At 44.0% G+C, this 19,321-nt stretch overlaps 1 protein-coding gene across 1 annotated transcript in view; it reads left to right on the forward strand.

The window, feature by feature from the left end:
* The window catches only part of LOC104378462 (cytosolic phospholipase A2 beta), a 30,639-nt gene extending 21,652 nt beyond the window's left edge, over positions 1-8,987 (forward strand). Inside the window, exons 17-21 of the mRNA XM_086614123.1 lie at positions 520-624; positions 1,266-1,451; positions 4,504-4,670; positions 5,209-5,395; positions 8,743-8,987. Of these exons, the coding sequence (XP_086470249.1) occupies positions 520-624; positions 1,266-1,451; positions 4,504-4,670; positions 5,209-5,395; positions 8,743-8,987 (890 nt within the window). The remainder of the gene's footprint in view (positions 1-519; positions 625-1,265; positions 1,452-4,503; positions 4,671-5,208; positions 5,396-8,742) is intronic.
* Positions 8,988-19,321: the final 10,334 nt, after the last annotated feature.

Genomic DNA, 19,321 nt, shown 5'->3' on the forward strand with positions numbered 1-19,321 from the left:
ATATTTCTCTCACTGTGAAGTCTGCTAGAGATTGAATCTGTTCCTCATGTGAGTACCTGGCATGGGGTTTACTGACAAAGGATAGTTCTTTTCCAAAAGTAGACTCGCATATGGAGCCAATTCTCTTTTGATCCTGGACCAGTTGAACTCTGCAGAAACAAAACATGCCTGAAAGGAAAAAATGAGTCAGATCAATTTAAAGAATAAATCAGTTTAAAGAAGGGCCTGATGCTTATATGGCTTCACCATACTTTCAAAGCCTGCTTTCTTTCACTCTAAAACATCATTTGGGTGACTGATACTTCTTATTTTGTTACTCTGTATTATACAGTGAATGGTCTGTGGGTACTCCTGAGAAAGAGCACTGAAATCCTGACACCATTATGTTTGAATTCCTGCTGCTTAAGCTGTGTCATGAAAGGGTCAGTTCACGTGGGCCAATAATATGTAGCAGGGATAGTTGTAATAGTGGTTATTGTTTGATGGTGCAGTGTTTTTCCCATGTGGTTTGACTTGCAGGTCTTTGGACAAACATCTTTACTAGGAATTTATTGGATGGCTTGTACTGGTCCTCAAATTCAAATGAATTCTGGGAACGATGGGCCCAAGACATGGTAGATATAGGTAAGATTTTCAAAATCAGTATTTCTTTTTGACCAGACAATGCTTCCTATTCAGGACAGGATTAAGAAAGATGCACTATTGCTACTGTTTGTGAATAATCTCTCACATGTTCTCCCTAAATTGCTGCATGTTGTGTTGCCTCACTGTGGATCTTCCAGCATGATTTTCAACTGCATCAGAATGATCACTAAGTGATGTGGTGTATTTTATTTTATTTTATTTTATTTTATTTTATTTTATTTTATTTTATTTTATTTTATTTTATTTTATTTTATTTTATTTTATTTTATTTTATTTTATTTTATTTTTAACCAAGAGGTGCACTTCATGCTACTTACAAATGCTTTTCATTTAAAATTTGCTTATGGTCTGTTAAATGACTTCTTCCATGGCTGCAAATGAGAAGGGTGGCTTTCACTTGTAGACAAAAGTACAAAGCCAGTGTGCCATTTGAAAGAGTAAATAAAACCAACTGTCTCTTTATTTAAATGGGGTTGGTTGTATGCATATGTTTTCAAGCAGACTGCAAGAAACAGGGAGAGGAGAGACCTACAGGAAGACAGCAAGGGCAGCTAGCCACTAAAGGTGCCTGGCAGAATGGATTGCTGATGTTTTTTCTCACAGTTCCTTCTCTATTTCAGAAAAACATTCTCCTGAGGATGATGTCACTATGATCGAGCATCCGTCTTGTTTGTCAGGGAAGTTGTATGAAATGTTTCAGGACATTATGACCAAGCGTCCACTACTGGGAAAATCTCATAACTTCCTGAGAGGCTTAGAATTTCATAAGGATTATATCCATCAGAAAAAATTTATTGAATGGAAAGGTAACTGCAACAAAGAGTTAGCTGCAGTGTGCAGGTAACATCTCAGATTATTTTTTTTTAGACTTTGGAAATCTCACATTTAGAGATATTTTCTCAGGGTTTGGAAATCTGCAGAGATGGAACTATGTTCATGGTGTCTGTTTTTTTAGGGTAACAGGTTAAAATGCACTAGTCCATGAGCCACTCTTTCACCTCCTGAAGATATCTGTAATTTGTGTTAAACTATGCTCTTCTGCAGAAAGTTTGTCACTCTGCATAGGTACAATAGTTGAAAGATTCAGAAAGGGTAGAATCTTTTGAGGTCAAGAAACAAAAGGAACGCTGGAAGCATAAAATAGCAGGTTATTATGTGGATAGATGAAGGAAAGGACTGACTGCGAGCATGTGGTTGACGTATGTGTGGTATTTCTGCCTGATGATTTATTCATCCAGAGGCCTCTCTTTAACCGTTCAGAAACAGAAATACCAAGATCCAACAATAGAAAGTGAAAACCACATAGATTTAGACTGTATATATTAAACAAACACAATGCGTAGGCTTGATGAATAAATCGACCAGCAATTTTCTATGGCCTATGCTCTGCAGGCAGGCAAAGTAAACAGTCATAATAGTTTTACCTCAAAATCTATGAAACAGTCTATGAAATGATAGCAAACTGATGGAGCTGAGGTTTTGTGCATCACAAACCTTCCTGTAATCCCAGGAAATGTAATCTCATTTACTCCATGAGCAGGCAGCAGTGTGGGAGGACCTCATATTATTAATGTTAATCTGACTTCAGCAAGAAAACACGTGTTCTCTACTTCTTCTGAGTCCTTCTCTTTGGCAACTTGTGTTTTCTCTCCCCTGTTTCATGCAAGTTACAACGCTTTTTGTCCCTGGCTGCCATCGCTACATGGTTTGCTGACAATGGCAAGAGATGATGGAGCTTTTTCGTGGATTAAGGCAGAGCCCACAGTGTGCTAAGTACTTTCAAGATGTTCAGTAAGCAAAAAGTCTGTGTCCTAAAAGAGTCTGCTCTAAGAAAACAAGTATGAGAGGAGAAAACAAGTAGCATAAGAAGGGTGGGTGAGAAAAGGAGCAAGCAAGTATCTTAAGAAGGTGGATGAAGGATTAAATTATCAGTCAGTACATGTTAAAAAAAAGTCATTTTCCTTACATTTCCTGACTAGCAATTTTGTGAAGGCAAACAGGCAGAAGTGAATTTCAAGGAGGATTTGGAGGAAGAGAGCATAGGGACATTAAAGACTACTTCAGGGCAGATATTCTGCAGATAGTAAAATAAGTGGAAAGCATGAAGTCTAGAGAGGGAAAAGGGAAACTGAAAGTCTGGAGTGTGAAAAATTAGCAGATTTTGTATACTCTTTTGGCTGCCTGCATGAGACCAAGCTAAAACCAGGTATGGATCCACCTCTGGGAGCAAGAGGAGATGCCAGCTCTGTGAGCAGAAATTATAGTCTCGTGATAGGTGGTGTCTCCAGAATACAGCTGTGTTTTCAAGACTTCCCTGCAGCTTAGGTTAAAGCAAGACTTTAAAAGCCATGTGAAAAGCCTAATATCCATGGTGAGAAGTCTGAGAACTCATAGCCTAGAATTAGTGTAATGCATTAACAGCAGGATTCATGCTTTCAAGGGAATTCCTGAGGCAGAACTTCTTTAAAGTCCTTTTTTGGGTGTGGGATGGAAGAAGAGATTCTCCCAAGGAAATGCCTTCTTCTAATTCACATATCCGTCCATGAATAAATGCTGCACAGATCCATCTCTGTGGTAAGAAAATGGAGGCAATGGAATTTCAACTTAAAATACTCACCAGGCCAAATAAAACTAAAAAGTACGCTCTGTTTCTTCTGTGAGGGACTGCAAGCAAATGTCTCTCATTACAGCAGAATCTGTGAATTCCCAGCAGCCATGAATGCTAAAATAAGCAAATAATTTTGTAAGACCTGACAGTGAGGGGATGGAAAAAATGTGAGTTATTACTTCAAGCTGCTGTCAAACATTCCAGGCTATGGAACAAGCTAGAATGATTCTGCATGGTTTAAATCAACACTACAGAATGAGGCCAAGGAGGCAAAGAGATTGAAAGCAGTGAAATGCTGGAATTTACCTGCAGTATTTCTGTGATCAAGAGTTTCTTAAAGTACCTAAGCACAAATGATTTAAGGCTCAAGAGGTCTGCTCTGGGCTTTGCTGCCTCATTTTGTGAACTTGAGGAACACTCTTAAACCACTATTTTGATATTTAAAACCATGGCAAAATGTTTCTTATTCCATGGGACTTGATATGGTACCAGGGGAACAATAGTGGACTTGCTGTCTACAGAGCAGGCTGGTGGGGTTGCTAGCAGAGAAATAATAGTCTAGCTGTCAGAAACTGGCTTTAAATCTCAATTTAAAGTTGACCAGTTGGTATAATTCCCTTTTGGCATTAATTTGAGGTTTGATTAATTCAAGCAATATTTTAAGCTGTTGGTAGGGGATGTTGTGTACATGATGTTGTATTTTTTTTGCAGCATGGCTAAGATAATTTATATCAGAGATCACTGAAAACAGGCTGAAGTCAGATTTTTCACCCTGGGAGATTAGACCAGGAGTCTAATCTTGAGAATGCAAAAGCGAAAAAGAGCAATGCAGAAGTGCAGTGACATACTGCATTTGTTGGATTTGTTGCTACACTGTGAAATTGTTTTTGTTGTTTGCATTTTTCCCAGTTCTTAGGGGAAAAAAAAATTGGCTAAAGTCTGTATTCTGTGAAAAATCACTCCCCAGAGCAGCTATGGGGCCAGTGGAGTCTGTGTCTCCCCTGTCTTCTGCCTGGCTGCCTCATGGCCTGCCTTTGTGAGTGTGCCGGTGGTAACAGGCCACATGTGCTCCGACCTGCAATTTGGAGGGCGTGCTCCTGAGGCCACGTTTGTGGTCTTGCAGTATGGAGGGAGGTGAGCCTGGTCTTGAGGGCAACCGAGGGGCTGCCCTTAACATGTAGCACAGACAGAATTGCTGACTCCTCCTTTCCTACCAATGTACCACTAACTGTTTTCAAAATGTTTTTCAGACACTGCTCTGGACTGTTACCCTAACAATCTGACACCGCTGCAGAAGTATCTTTGCCTGATAGATGTTGGCTATTTCATCAACACCAGTGGTGCAGCACTTTTCAAGCCAGAGAGAGATGTAGATGTCATTATCTCACTTGATTATGGTTTGGGGAATGTATTCAAGGTGAGAAGATTAACATGCTCTGCTCCTTGCAGCCCTGGTAAAAGTCGTCTTCTGTTATTAAAACTTTTACATAAGTGACTGTCTTAAGTTTTGATCGTATACCCAAGAGCATTCGCCATATCTTGGAGGAGGAAAGAAACTTCCTTCAAGACCAAAACTATAGAAACTGTTAGGCTCTTTTCTCTGTAGTGGGCTGCAGTGTACGCTTCCTAGGATCCTCAGGGAATTGCAATAAGAACTGGTTGCTGGAGACATGACCTTTATCTCTCCTGGTCTGTCCTCATGACAAATTCTAAGTCTGTTTTTTGGTCATTTGCTTTATCTGTAGAAGACATTATAGGGTGATAAGAAGCATCTTCTGACTTGTGGTGAGTGGTGGCAGGAAGTAGGGTTATATTGTGGCTACTTTGGACTACACATTCATTGCAGAGCGATTCTAGAGCCTGAATTAAGGTGCCATAGTATTTCTATGATACCTCAATAAACTTGATTCTTGTCTTAGTGTCAGCTTTAAGGCAATGACATTCTGTGTCCACAGCAATTAGAGATGACATACAAATATTGCAAGATACAAAAAATCCCATTTCCCAAAGTGGAGCTAAGTAAAGAAGACGAGGAGAACCCAAAGGAATGTTATGTGTTTTCGGATGCAGAGGACCCCAGAGCACCCATAGTAATCCATTTCCCCCTGGTGAATGACACCTTTAAGGAATTCAAGGAGCCTGGTAAGTTCTATCAACAAAACTATACTTTCTAGTTGAGTTCGGGCCATTTGTCTTTCCACAGCACGGATCTTATTTGTCCTTTGTAGCAATAATTAAAAGTGAGGGCACAGCCTTTGTGTGAGGGAGACCATCCTGTCTCCTACCCATCATGCTCATACACATATATTTGCCTCTTCCACTGGGCTATGAATGGGCACGCCCACTGATCTGTCAGGCCAGGTTTAGGTTACTGCATTCAGCTCAAAGCGCATGATTTTCCACCATGGCAGAGAAGAAAGAAGTGTCAGCTCTTCTGCTGTGAACATAGTCCTGTTAGCCTTCTCACCAAAACTGGGACTATGTTCCTCATATACAGAGTGAAACTGTATCTCTCATCCGGTAAACTGTGACGCGACAGAGGTAGCTGAGGCAGGCAGGTCTATGTCTCCACTGATTAGCCTCCACCCAATGCTCGAGAGACAGATTAGCAAACCACAGCAGGCTTGGTGATGTTGAGTAAGACACAGGACAGAACAAGGTTTTAAACCACAACTCACACTGCAAGGCACACTGGAGAAGGCAGCACTTGCAGCAGTATAATGTTTGGGAAGAGGTAAGGCCAGAATTCCTCCTTGATCTAGAAGAGACTGAGAACATCTGCCAACTGCTTCTTCCCTCACCTTTCTCCTATCAATTTAAGACCTAGCAGTAAGCAAGCAGGCTGGGCACTGGTTTCCTCTCCCATACTCTCATGCCTTTATGCCAACCACCATCTAGATAGAGATAATTACCAGCAATAATAAGAATTATGTTTGTGGCCCAAGAGTAAGAGCAGAAGGAATGAGCACAGGGCACATGGCTGCTAACAGCTAGGTCAAGTAATTCTGTTGTAAACATGTTCAGAAAAATAAATAGTAGGAGGCGGAGTTTAGTAGGCCTGAGGTCAAGAAGCATAAAGGATACCGATCATCCTACCTTGGCCTAGCCATTATATGGTGTTGGTACAAGCATTGTGGGAGAAGGAGGTTACTTCCTTTACCAAAAGTCAGTGAATAGGAAGAGCTGCCAGAAAAACTCCGTTAGTCTGTGGTGTACACAAGGGAAAGTCTGTATGAGCTCATAGAGAAGAGCCTTGTCCTGTGCTTGCTAAAGAGCTTTGCACATTAGTTTGGCAGCCCTGTGCACGTGATTAAGAAACAGTAAGACCCTTACATTTCCCAGGTAACACAGCTTGTATCCTTCCTCCCTTTCTTCAGGGAATTCATCAGCAGACATGGCTTTGCTATGGGGACATACGCAGTTGGGTTGGTTCTGCGTGAAGCCAGCAGGCCCTGGGCAGTGAGGTTTGCCCTCAGATGTTGTCCTTGAATGCAGGCATGAAGCAGCAAAGGCCATGTTAGAACAAGAGAGACTGAGTATAGACTAGGTTTTTCCGACAGCTTGTGGGATACTCTGCAAAAGTCAGACAGGCAGTATCTTGTTGGTGCCTCTGCTGTCCGAATTCCTTAACCTGAGACCTCCCTCTGTGTTCAAGCTTTTATAGCAGTGAACCCTGAAGTATCTCACACGCCTCCTTTTGAGTTATCAGGCCATGGGGAACTTCTGCTCTCCCTCAATACTGCTCAATTCGGCAGACAGAGCATTCACCCTCCTTCCAGCTTTACCCAAAATTACATTGTGATACTGGGACCACAGCAAAATGGGTGTCTCTGAGGGAACATTTGCGGAACATTATGATCAGCAGCAAAACAGGTTAAGTAAAGCTCCTTTTCTGCTATCGTGTTCACCAATGCTCAGAAAATATGTGTGGTAAGAGATACACCATAAAATCACGTTCAGAAACTCTATAGATGAACAGAGGAGATACCCAGTAGAGGGAACGGGGCTTGTGAGGTGGAGGCTGGAGATGGTCCAGATGGCGGTGCGCTGTGAGATACGCCATTGAGCAGTGGCTAGCAGGTAAAACAGGTGAGCACCACTTTGAATGAAAGATGGATGAGATTATGCAGAGCAAAACAGCTGCTGCAGCTTCTCAGCGCTCCAGGCCCAAATTCATGAGCTGTGAGGCTCACCTGTGTGTCTCTGAGCAGCTGGTGATTCATCAGTCAAGCTGACAGCCAGCAACTGCTGTGGGTGGTTGGGGGAGGAGGGACCTTGGCAACCTGCTTGTGTGGATTTCAAGTTTAACAGTAGAGCTTTTCATTTCTAGATGGCTGAGAGACACCTTGTGGAATGTGGGTACTTATTTTTCTTGCTTTTAACGATTTAAATTCTGGAAAAGACAATCAGCTTGTGAAGTGCCCATTTACAATGCAACTATAGACTGTGCTTTTGTGTGCTTGAGGCAGATGCAGCTGTTTCTGGATGTGGATAGCACAGATAATATGGCTCTCTGAATATTGGGAGGCTCAATGAAGCAAAACTTGGATGTTTTTAATACAGCCACTTCTAGTGACAGCCTGTGCCCAGCACCCTGAGATCACACTACCCAGAAAACACTAGGCTAGAATAAATCGTGCTATGTCTCAAGCAAAATTCCTGTGTCATTTTCATGCAGTTCTGGTAGACATCATAAGGAATATCTTGGAAGCCTCTTTGTAGCCCTGCTGACAGTCATCTCACAATACATTTGTGGTTTGGGCATATTTGGTTCAGACTGCAAGGAGATAGGTAAAAAACAGAAAAAAATGTAACTCTAAACATTTTGTAGAAACATAAATAGGAGGCTGCTGAAGTCCCTCGTGGAGGTAATTAGGGTGTCCTTTTGAGCAAAGAGATAGACCTAACAGGGAGGATGGATGTTGGCAACTCCAAGAGATTGGGTTAACCCAAGGCTGAGGCTGATGTGGGGTGCTTTGTTCCCTCTGCACCTCCACATTCTGCAACAGGCGATCCTGCATGGTTAGCATCATGAGGCCTCCTTGCATGTACTAGGTTGTCCACTTGCTCTAGCTGGCAGATACGCTCTCATCACTGCTAACTGAGGTCTGATCCTGGATTTTGAAAGGTGTTCCAGGAGTGTGGCTTGTCTGAGAGTCAGACTTTTAGGCTTTGGGAAAGGATGTGGACCCAGGGGCACGCTGCCCAGGAATGACTGTCTGCAGAGACAGGACAAGGGGGAAGGTAACGATTCCTGGCAGCCCTGCTGAGGAGTTTCTAGGGCTGAGCTTTAGCGGGGGTGGGGGGGAAGGAGGATCGGCTGGGAAAGCTGACCAGGAATGGCTCTTTCAAGCTGTGGGGGGTGCAGTCTTTCCTGGAGGATATTTTTAACAGCACATTCTGCCAAGTAGATCAGTCCCCTCCAACAGCATGTGTTTTGTGCTCCGGCTTCAGCTCACTGAGGTGGCGGCTTTTGTCTTTCTCTGCAGGAGTAAAGCGCGATCTCTCAGAGATGGAAGAAGGCAAAGTAAATCTGGAGAACAACTGCTCACCCTATTACCTCATTAGGCTAATCTACTCCTCTGAAAATTTTGACAAACTCGTGAATCTGAGCAAATACAACATCCTCAATAACAAAGACATGCTCCTCCAGGCAATCTGGAGTGCTGTAGAACGGAGGAGAAGACGCAGGACTGGGAATCTCCCCAGCCACTCTGGAACTGGATACCCCTAGGCTGAATTTTTGCAGTGTTCCCCACTGAAGGCTACGACGGTCAGATTACAACACATCACAGTCACATTATAACATGTGACAGTCACATTACAACGTATCACAGTGTTCATTATTTGCAGGAAACTGAGGAAACCTGTACATTTCTCATCTTGCCTTGTTCAAGCTCCTAGCTTTCAAAAGGGTTTATTTAATCTCCTTCCCCCAAGTTTTCAGACCATGAAAGCCTCACACTGTGGTCTTACTTGTTAAGAAATTAGAGTCCTGGTTAACAATGACCTTCCAGGATCTCCTTGATGTAGAATATGGTGGCGGTGGTAGTGATAGTTCTTCGTATGCGCCTGTCCCCTCAATCCTGAGCCCATTGTCGGTGTCTTGACAATGCTTCATTATAAACCAAGTCCTGGCCATTTGCATTCAGTAATGTCCAGATTTTCAGATAGGCTGAGCAACTAGAATTTGCACTGAATTTGTGGGCTCAGCTTTGAAGTCAGGCCAAAGAATCATATATATGTGTGAACAACGGCCAAACTGCAACATGGACAGTTGCATTCTGTCTGGCCGATTCCCCTTGCCGATTTAGAAATTACTCCTTTTTTCCATTCCCCTGCAAGTGTTTGGCACAGAAATGCTGCTCCAGACTGCCACGAAGAGGGCAGTTACATTTCAAGGAGAGACGACATTAGCTGCAATGAGTGAGTATGGTTCTTTTGAGTGTTGGCTGGAGGAAAAATTCTTCATAAGGCCTGAGCGATTATATTGATTTATACATGTAGTGCTTTTATTCATTAAAATGTTGACAGTCTGAAACAAGCTTTTGATACCAGAAACTCGAGAGAAATAGTTGCCATAGACTCAAGTACATTTGATTTAATAATCATGACTGAGACATAAGCTGGTGCTCCTTATGTATGCAGACTGAATGTAGCATGGTGTAACTCACCAACAGAGTGCATAGCCATTATATTTTCACACCCAGATTTTTTTCCTTTACAGTCTTCTATCCCTAACATCATAGGCAAGGTATTTTTAATAGGTGCTATACTAAAATAGACCACAAATAAAAAAAAGGAAATTCTTTATCGCACCTCCTTGCTGGAGGAAAATATTTGGAAAAACTATGTCTGGTTTTCATTTGCTTTGGAGTGCAGTGAGAGACTTTGCCTTCAACTAGGAGCTTGGAACATCTTTATAGTCCTCCACTACATTAAAAAGATGGTAGAAAAGGATGCTGAGCAATACGAAACAGAGCTCCACAGAAGTCAAAGAAGTTTCCAGACTTCCTAGCACTGAAGGATTTGGATCTGCTTCTGGTTTATTTAATCCAAACACAGCATATTCATTGGGACCTCCAAGGAAAATCTTACATATTTCTTCTGTGTTGGAAATTTACTTGATATGTAGAATTAGTTTTACTTGAAATCCAAAATTAGACAAAGAGAGAGAAACAGGGTCTGCCTTCTTGATACACACACACAGTATTCAAGCTTAAAGGGAGAACGTTTGCAAAAGGCTTCATTGCCTGAACCCTGCATCTACTAAATGCTGCTTCTGCTGCAAGCAGTGGCAATGCGTTAAGCCTCAGCAATACTCCTCGTACAACACTTATTTACTGAGCTGAGGAATACCATGCAAAACCCGAGGAGCCTTGACAGCTGGAATGCGACTGTACAACTGAATTCAGACCATGAGAAGATAAGAATTCATCAGATATCAGCTGCAAGAAAAAAATAAAGAGCCATTTGGTTTGAAAGGTGAGATGGCAGCAGGGGGCTATCTCAGAAGAGAGAGTCCTACCAGCAGGATCTGTTACCTTCACATAGGAAAGCAGCATATCCTGGCATAGTATGTCAGATATATACACACACGCACCATGCGGTGCAGGTATAAGCACATACAGCTGTTTGCACACGTGCACTGTTTTCATGTTCCTCTGGCTGGTCGTATAAAGAAACCCCTTCTTACACCCACTTGCACAGAACAGAACCTGATTCAAGCTTCACTGTGAAGAGGCTGTGTGCTCCCATGTCCCATGGCCTGGTGCACCCTGATTCGTCTGTGCTCCAGCGCTTGGCCCCATAGCCAGTTGATGTTTGAGCCCCTGCTCGCCTCGATGAGGCAGCAGGAGTGGAAAGGATGGACAAGGAATGATGCCACCATGCTGCCTGTCTCCATGCCCTCACTGTGTTGGTGTGCTTGAGGTGTCAAGTTATTGCTTGCGTCTTCCAGCATTATGCTGTTGTACAGGAGGTGCGAAGGGCTGAGCTGGAGGAGAGGACTAGGGGCTGAACGGCTTGTGGGGACTCCCAGTAATAGCAGCCCGTAGTGGCTTTCCTACTGCAGTGGTTAAAGGACTCAGTTCAGTCAGGGACACTGGTGTTCTCCACAACAGACTGGGATTTCTTTAAACGCTAAACCAATATCTAACTGAAGCTGAAGGACTTGGTCTTCAGGAAGAGAGATTCAGGGCAGCCCCCTGCCCAAGATACAGCAGATTTGTCAGGAACAAGACCACCAATGATGTTATGTAATTGCCTTTTGTTTATGTGTCATCCATATTGTAAACAGGAACACTGTTTCACCTCATCGACCTAATTTTTACGCTCTGCTGCTGCAGAGAGATATCTCTGTTTTGTTCATGGGCTACTGTGAGTGATCCGAAACCCTCGTGAACCTTGGCAGTACGTGCCCAGCAGCGAGGCAGCTCAGCCATGCTGAGAAATTCGGGTCTCTCTAAAAGCTTCACAGACTGATAACCAGGGAATGTTTGATGCATTCATAGCACTGCTAATGCAAACAGAAATTCCCACTAAAATGTGAAAAAGCCAAAAAACCCACAGGGTTTTCAGGTAACCCACAGTCTCTTGTAGAGTGAGGGAGGTGGCTGTGGGTAGGAAAGGAGATGGGAAGGTGATATGACTCTCCCTTTACCATCACCCAAGGGTCACCCAAGGTTGTGCCAACACTTAAAGTATGGCCAGGGACTGCTGTTTAATCTTGCAGACCAGAGGCACAGACAAACGTGTGCCCCTTGATCTCCTTGAGGCCCTATATGGTATCCCTGTAGCATTAAATGATAGTAGTTTTTTTAAAATATGTTTTTGCATTTCAGAGCCTGAAATTATGTGAGGGCTGTATCATTGCCCATCAGAGTGGTTTGTTTGTTTATTTGTTTGTTTTTTGCTTTTGTAGCATGACATTGAGGGAGTGTGTTGCTGGCCTGACGGTGTGGCAGGAGGACCTGGAGGGCATTTGTGAGGGCGAAGGCTGCTGGAGGACTCTGCAGGGTGGAGGGACCCACATCTGGCACAGTCTTACCCATGCAGCTTGTTGGGAAGTGGTGGCTGGCACATGCTGTCCCCCAAAGCACACTGTGGTTCAGAGCATGCTAATTTGCACAGCCCCAAACCCACAAAACTATAGAGCACAGTTGCAGTGATGTATGGCTGATTAACGACCTGCGCTCAGGTCTGCTCCTTGGTCCTTGTTTCCTTTAGGGTGTACCTAGAGTCTCAGGGAATGGACCACTGAAATGTCGTGTGTTCTCCAGAGGTTATATGTTTGTTCCTTGTCCCCAGTCTTGCCTGGCCTCATGCCACATGCTGTTGAATGGCTGTTTGAGTGGAGTGCATGGAAACCAAAGCAGGCACTGGGAGGAGAAAGCCACCTCTCTGCGTCTCACCATGAAAAGACGTGTGTGAAAAGGCACGTGGCATGCATATAAACTGGGCCTTGCTGGTCTGGTGTTATGATTGCTTAACCACTGAAGATGAATGCGTGCCTGCTAAAACCTGATCCGAAATGCACTCCAGATCACTGCTCTCAGACGAACATTTTGCTGGAAAACCCCCACAAATATGGAGCTTGCTATCTGCTGCCAAACACAAAGGAAACAAAAAATTGTTCGTATAATCGTTATCTACTCTTTATAGAAATTGCTTGCTTGCATCTTTTAACTGTTTAATAATATATTAATTAAAAATAAAATATTGCAAAGGAGCACCAGACCCATGAAAGTCTTTATGCACTTAAACACAAGACTACATTTTTCCCACTTGTATTAGCACTACTTATGCTAGATGCCTGCTGAGCGCTTTGTAGGGCATTTACTGGTTTTAAGATTGGGTGGAAAAATCAAGGAGATGATGTCTGGTTTACAAAGGCATTGAGAGCCTAGAAAAAAGTGGAACGAACTCTATCATCTCCTGTGGTAAAACCTTCTTCAGTGGAATGGCACAAGGCAGAGCAGGAAGGCAGCTGTACTGAGCCACAGCCAAGGCACAGCTTTATTTTGCCTCTTGGTGATTTGATGTAAATGCGTACAGAAGTCTGCCTTTCACTGAACTTCACTGTTACCAATTAAACAGTGAGTTTAAAATACCTAAGTTTACGAAAAAAAAGAAAGGTGTTTTTTTTTTTTTTGTAAAAGTAGTTAAAAATTATCAACAATAAAGAAAGATGCACCAGTTTCTCATTACTTTCATTTGCTGTATTTTTTGTGACAGGGAGTGGCTCCAGCAGAGGTACAGCAGATGAGAGAGCTGGACAGTCAAAAAATACACATGATTAGATCACCTTGTTGGATACGAGTGACTGATCTGAGTCAGTCTGAACACCAGTTAAAACTCTAGATGTTGCATGCACCTATAAAGTATTTACATGAACTTAGTGTTATGCACTCTCCTTCTCTCCCACTGGAAAATTAGGAGAAGGAGAAGACTGCAAAGCAAAGAGCAAGAGTCATGCCTCAGATTGGCTAAAAAAGGACCGAGGCTGAAGTCCTTGTCAAGGAGTTAAAGACTTGAAGCTTTAGCTTCCACCTGTCAGAGAAGAGCTCTCAGCCACTACACTGTCCTCAGTGAAAAAAAATGCCATTTCTCCCCAGCTTCATGCTAGCTGACTTTTCTTTCAGAAACAGAGATAAGTAGGGGCGAAAAAAGTACTCTTCCTCATGACTGCACCATACCTCAACAAGAGGCGCCTAAAATCCAAATGCTTGCACCGGTAGACAGGTATTTAAGCAAAAAAGGGTTAAACAGGCCCCACCTCATGCTGGAGGGTTCATCTGATCTTCATCAAACTCCTCCATTAGCCTCAGGAGCCTGGGCTAAGTCTGGCGTGACAGGACTTGAGCCTGTCTCTCAGGTGAACAGTCTCATTGGGGTGTTATTTTGAGGAGCATCGGGAGTCTCTTTCTTTCCCTTTTGGATCCACTCTGCTTTATCCTGACCAGTGAAAAACACAAATTCAGAATCAGAACTGAAACTTGCTCTCTGTGAGCCCATTGCAGGGGTGGACCTCCAGACATGGGAGTGCTTGGTCTCTGGACAAAATCGCATGCCCAACTTTAATTGCTTGCCCTCTCTTAGGCATAAGGATTTAAGGTACATGAAGATGAAAATCCCAGCTGAATCCTCTTGCATATCCAGGCTGAGGAACAGTACAAGAAAACACAAAGCCACCAGCAGCCCTGTGCTGAATGCTTTTCTTCCAGGCTTGGACTTCTCCCTGGAAGCACCGTGTGTTGGGTTTGTGTGCTGGGATTTGGGTGGGGGGAGAGCCTAGAGGGATGGGCTCTGTGAGAAGCTGCGAGGAGCTTCCTCAGCTCCAAGTGGGACCCGCCTCTGGCCAGGGCCGAGTCAACCTGCGCCTCTGTGAATGACGTATTATGAGAGGACACAGAAACTTGGGCCATGCAGGATCTGTACCTGGTGGGGGTGGTGGCGCAACCTGGAGTGCTCTGAAGTGCCTCACTCCTGGGGCAGCCGCCAGGTCCTGCCAGGGCTGCCGGCACTCCTGTGGCCAGTGGGGCTGGATATGGCTGCAGCGGGTGCAGGAGGGGGATGTGAGAGAAACAACTCTGCAGACATCAAGGTCAGTGAAGGAGCAGGAGGAGGTGCCGGAGCTGAGATTCCCCTGCAGCCCGCAGTGAGATGGCAGCAGACCCCTGCAGCCCATGGAGATTAATGGTGGAGCAGAGATCCACCCGCAGCCCGTGGAGGACTCCATTGGGGGTCTTAAAAAGGCCTTGACTCCATGGGAAGCCCGCACTGGAGCAGTCTGTTCCTGCAAGACTGCATCCCGTGGGAGGGACTCACACTTGAGCAGTTCGTGAAAAACTGCAGCTCATGGGAAGGACTCACGTCAGAGAAGTTCGTGGAGGACTGTCTCCTGTGGGAAGGGACCCCACACTGGAGAAAAGGAAGAGTGTGAGGAGTCCTCCCTTTGAGGAGGAGGGAGCAGCAGAAACAACGTGTGACGAACTGACCTCAGCACCCATTCCCCGGCCCCCGCTGGTGCTGAAGAAGGGAAGGAGGTAGAGAAATGGGGAGTAAAGCTGAGCCCAGGATGAAGGGAGAGGTGGGGGGAAGGTGTTTTTAAGAGCTGACTTCGATTCTCATTATCGTCTCTGATGTGATTGGTAACTAATTAAATTGATTTTTCCCCAAGCCCAGCCTGTTTTGCCCTGGGGCCGTGGTTGGTGGGTGATCCCTCCCAGTCCTTGTCTCGACCCTTGAACCTTTTGTGACATTTTCTCCTCCCCCCCCACCTGGGCTCAGTTGTCGGCTGGGCGAAACTGCGACGTACTGGCAGATGCACCTCTGCTAGCGAAGAGGAGCTACGTTTCTAAAACCACACTAATTCCCCTCTTGAAGAGAAAGGAAGCTGTCCACATCTGCTAAAAATTTCCAGGTATAGCACGCTGCTAACGCACCATTCAGGTAGAAGCCCTTAAGAGAAAAACAACCTTGAGCAGCCCTGGTGTACAGACAAATTAGTTTTGTGGTGGCAAAAAGGAAGGAAAGAATAACATGCATTTCAGGTCAAAACCGCCACTTCCCAAAACAAACCTGTCCAACCTACAGCATACAAACAATCATGCTGAATTGTCCCAATCAGCATTTTAAACTGGTTTGGGTGCTGTGCTGTGCTGGCAGTGACTAACGCCGGTAATGTGCCTCAGGACTGACCTGTCCCAGGTGGAGTCCTCCAAGGACACGCATGAGCTGAGCCTGGGCAGGAATTGGGGCATTCGGGTGGTCAGCAGAGCTCGCTGCTGTGCTTCCACATCTTCCCTTGAGAAGAGGAAAGCTTAAGGCATTTAAAGGTGTTCTGGGAAAAACATGATATTAATAAACATTGAATTGTATTAGATAGATAGGGTTTTGTTTCGGGCTATGGGGGGACAACTTGGCATCTAGATGAGTTTCTTCTTTTTGCTCTCTCAGAGTCCTTGGAAGAACAAAATCAGTGTCTCCTGACTTTCACCATCCCGGAACAACAGTTACTGTGAATTTTCTTTTTTGTGGGAACCTAGGACTGGAGCAGTCACATATATCTAGCCTGGATTTCCCTGCTGGAAATATGTAATAAACATTTAACCCATTGCACCTCTACAATGCATCATATTTAAGGCTGCAAGGGTTTTCCTAAAACCTTAGAACAATTTACTGTTCAGTAAAACCAGAGGAGAGAGGAAGTAGGCAAGAGTCCTCTGAAGATGATCTGAGGGCTGGAGCACCTCTCCTCTGAAGGTAGGCTGAGACAGTTGGAGCTGTTCAGTCTGCAGAAAAGAAGGCTCTGGGGAGACTCTGTAGCAGCCTTCCAGTACCTAAAGGGGGCCTATAAGAAAGCCAGAGAGGGACTTTTTACAAGGGTGGGTAGTGATAGGACAAGGGGCAATGGCTTTACACTGAAAGAGGGGAGATTTAGATTATATCTAAGGAAGAAATTTTTTACAATGAGGGTGGTGAAGCACTAGAAAAGGTTGCCCAGAGAAGTTGTGGATGTCCCATCCTTAGAGGTGTTCAAGACCAGGTTGGATGAGGCTTTCAGCAACCTGATCTAGGGGGAAGGTGTCCCTGCCCACGGCAGAGGGATTGGAACTAGATGATCTAGATACCTCTTCCAAACCAAATGATTCTATGATATTACAGTCCTGCTGTGGAAACGTTTAAGATGACCAAATCTCTCAATGCTAATGCCAATACATTCTGTTCAGGCAGCAAGATACCTTGGGCAAGGATTTTAGCTTTCTGCTTCAAGCATTCACAACTAATTAATTGGTGCAAGTACTACAAGTAGCGTAAAACTGTATGTAATGATAAACTACTGACTAGTGTATATTGCAGTGTGACAAAACCAGGCAGAACCTTATAAGACCCATGGGGATACAGAAGCAGTGGTTTTAATGATGGTAATGACATTGTTAACAGAAAATACAATCCACATTCATGGGACATAAACCAGTTCCTGAAGGTATAAGAGTTATTTGCAGGAGGGAGAGGGAGAGAATTAAGTAGCCAAGCACAGAGCACAATCAGGTTAAGACTGGAAAGCCAAACTGATCTCAGTGCCTCAGAGAAAAACTACGTGGCATTGCTTCAGTTTGTTCCTAGTTGATTCCTGCCAGCCAGCAGTCGGAAGATACATGGTCAAAATAAGTCTGGTAGTTTTGCCTTTGAGCACACTATCCCCTTCTTGCCGATGGGTCTCGAGGGAGGTCCTCCTGCAGCTGCTGCTCAGCACAGTGTGTTTCTCCTCTCAGCCTTTTTGGGGTGTCTGCTGGGAAAGCTGCTCTGGGATAAACAATGTCGAAATCTCACACATATCCCAGTTTAAGAGCCACACTTTCAACAGTTACTGTTGGCAATTATTAGAGTCTTATTGAGCAATGGCAGCTTATGCCTTGCGGGAAGCGATGGCTTGAGCCACCTAAGCTGCTTCCTCAGTGCACTGCACACTGCCAGGACTTAAGCACACAGGTAAAACACGGGCTTGAGATGTAGGTGTATGGGGGTGAGGAAACGAGAGATGTGCGGAGGCGGATGGAGCCATCATTTGGGATCACATGACATGAGGCTTCTGCTTTGGGAAGCTGGATTTGGTAAAAGCACGAGGACTGGGCAATCCAGCTGGTGAGATCAGCAGGCTGCTCCATTTCTCCTGTTAGGAAAATAATGGAGAGATCTACACTACAACATAAAATGCTTTAAGGCATTGCCCCTACAATTACTAGTGATGCCCCAGCATCGACATCCCATCCTGTGTGTGTGGATGCCTGGAAACTCAAACCCCGCTCATTCTTCAATTAACTTTTGCAATAATGCAATAAACACTTACATATAATAATGACAGGCTTCCAGCTCACAAGTTACTTTTTTCAAGCCCTCCCCCTCCCATCCCTCTGGCAAATGGCAAAAGAGATGTTTATCTTTTTATTTGCCCAGTATAGTGGTAGGTGCAACCCCTCTGAAAGAATTGCAGAAACTGCCTTTGAAAATTGACTAGTTATAGCTTAGCAAAAATAATTTTGCAAATGTGACTTTTTCTTAGTAACTAAGTCATGCTTTCTAACCACCAAATTACAGCCCACTCAGATCTGATGATTGTTTTAATTATTTTTTTTTTTTGTGTTGAAAATGATTTATAGTGGAATAGCATAAAGTTTGCTGATACATTGGTAGGTGCAGTAAGATAAGTTTAAACTCACTAATTTAATTCCATGGCATTTTGCATTTCTAATGTGTGAATCACTTGTGAAAGGCTGAATGTCTTCCCTGTAAGAATCTGGCAAACCCTGAAAAAATAATTTTATTAGGAAATAACTGCTGTCTTGTTTTCTTCCCAGGAGTGATGCTCAGGTGGCTGCCAAGGGATTTTTTGTTGGAACATAGGGTGAGGTTACTGCTTACGTCCAGTAGCTGTGACTTTGCAGAGTGCCATTCAGAGCACTACAAAAAAAATCAGTTAGGCTGAAGCTGTCCTGACTGCGCAGTTGATTCAATGGGTCCTTTACGTCAGCAGCTCAAGGCAAAAATAGAGCATGAAAACATCATAAGACGAGACGAAGCATTAAGTGCGATTATCCTTCATCTGTGGAGACTGAGGATCAGGTTGCAGTTATTCTTAGTCTGATCTCATCTAAGACCACAGTAACGCAATTTGGCGTGACTGACGAGCCTTGGGAGTGAGGTACAGACCTGACAGCATCTAATTCCTCTCATTTGTCAATATAAAGCTCAGACAATTTAAAGTCTTTCACAGGCCTGCAGCTCTGGCCACCTGGATTGTTACAGTTCAATTTCTGAAAATGGTGACAACCCATTCCTGCAAATTGCTTCTGTTGTGATTAGATGATCATTCCTCTCTTGGTATACGCTTTGGACTTGCCATCTAGTTTCCAACACAACAAAGTGTTGTGAAAGGAATGAGACTGTTTTATCCAGAAAAATCCCTGCAGGCCATGTTCTTATTTTACAGTAGAAAACTTTTTAAAGACTTTCTCTTATTTCATTTGTTTCTCCAACATTTTATCAGGCTCTAAGTTCTTTAAC

The sequence above is a fragment of the Tauraco erythrolophus genome, chromosome 6 (genome assembly GCF_009769465.1).
Source record: "Tauraco erythrolophus isolate bTauEry1 chromosome 6, bTauEry1.pri, whole genome shotgun sequence".
NCBI classification, from domain to species: Eukaryota; Metazoa; Chordata; class Aves; order Musophagiformes; family Musophagidae; genus Tauraco; species Tauraco erythrolophus.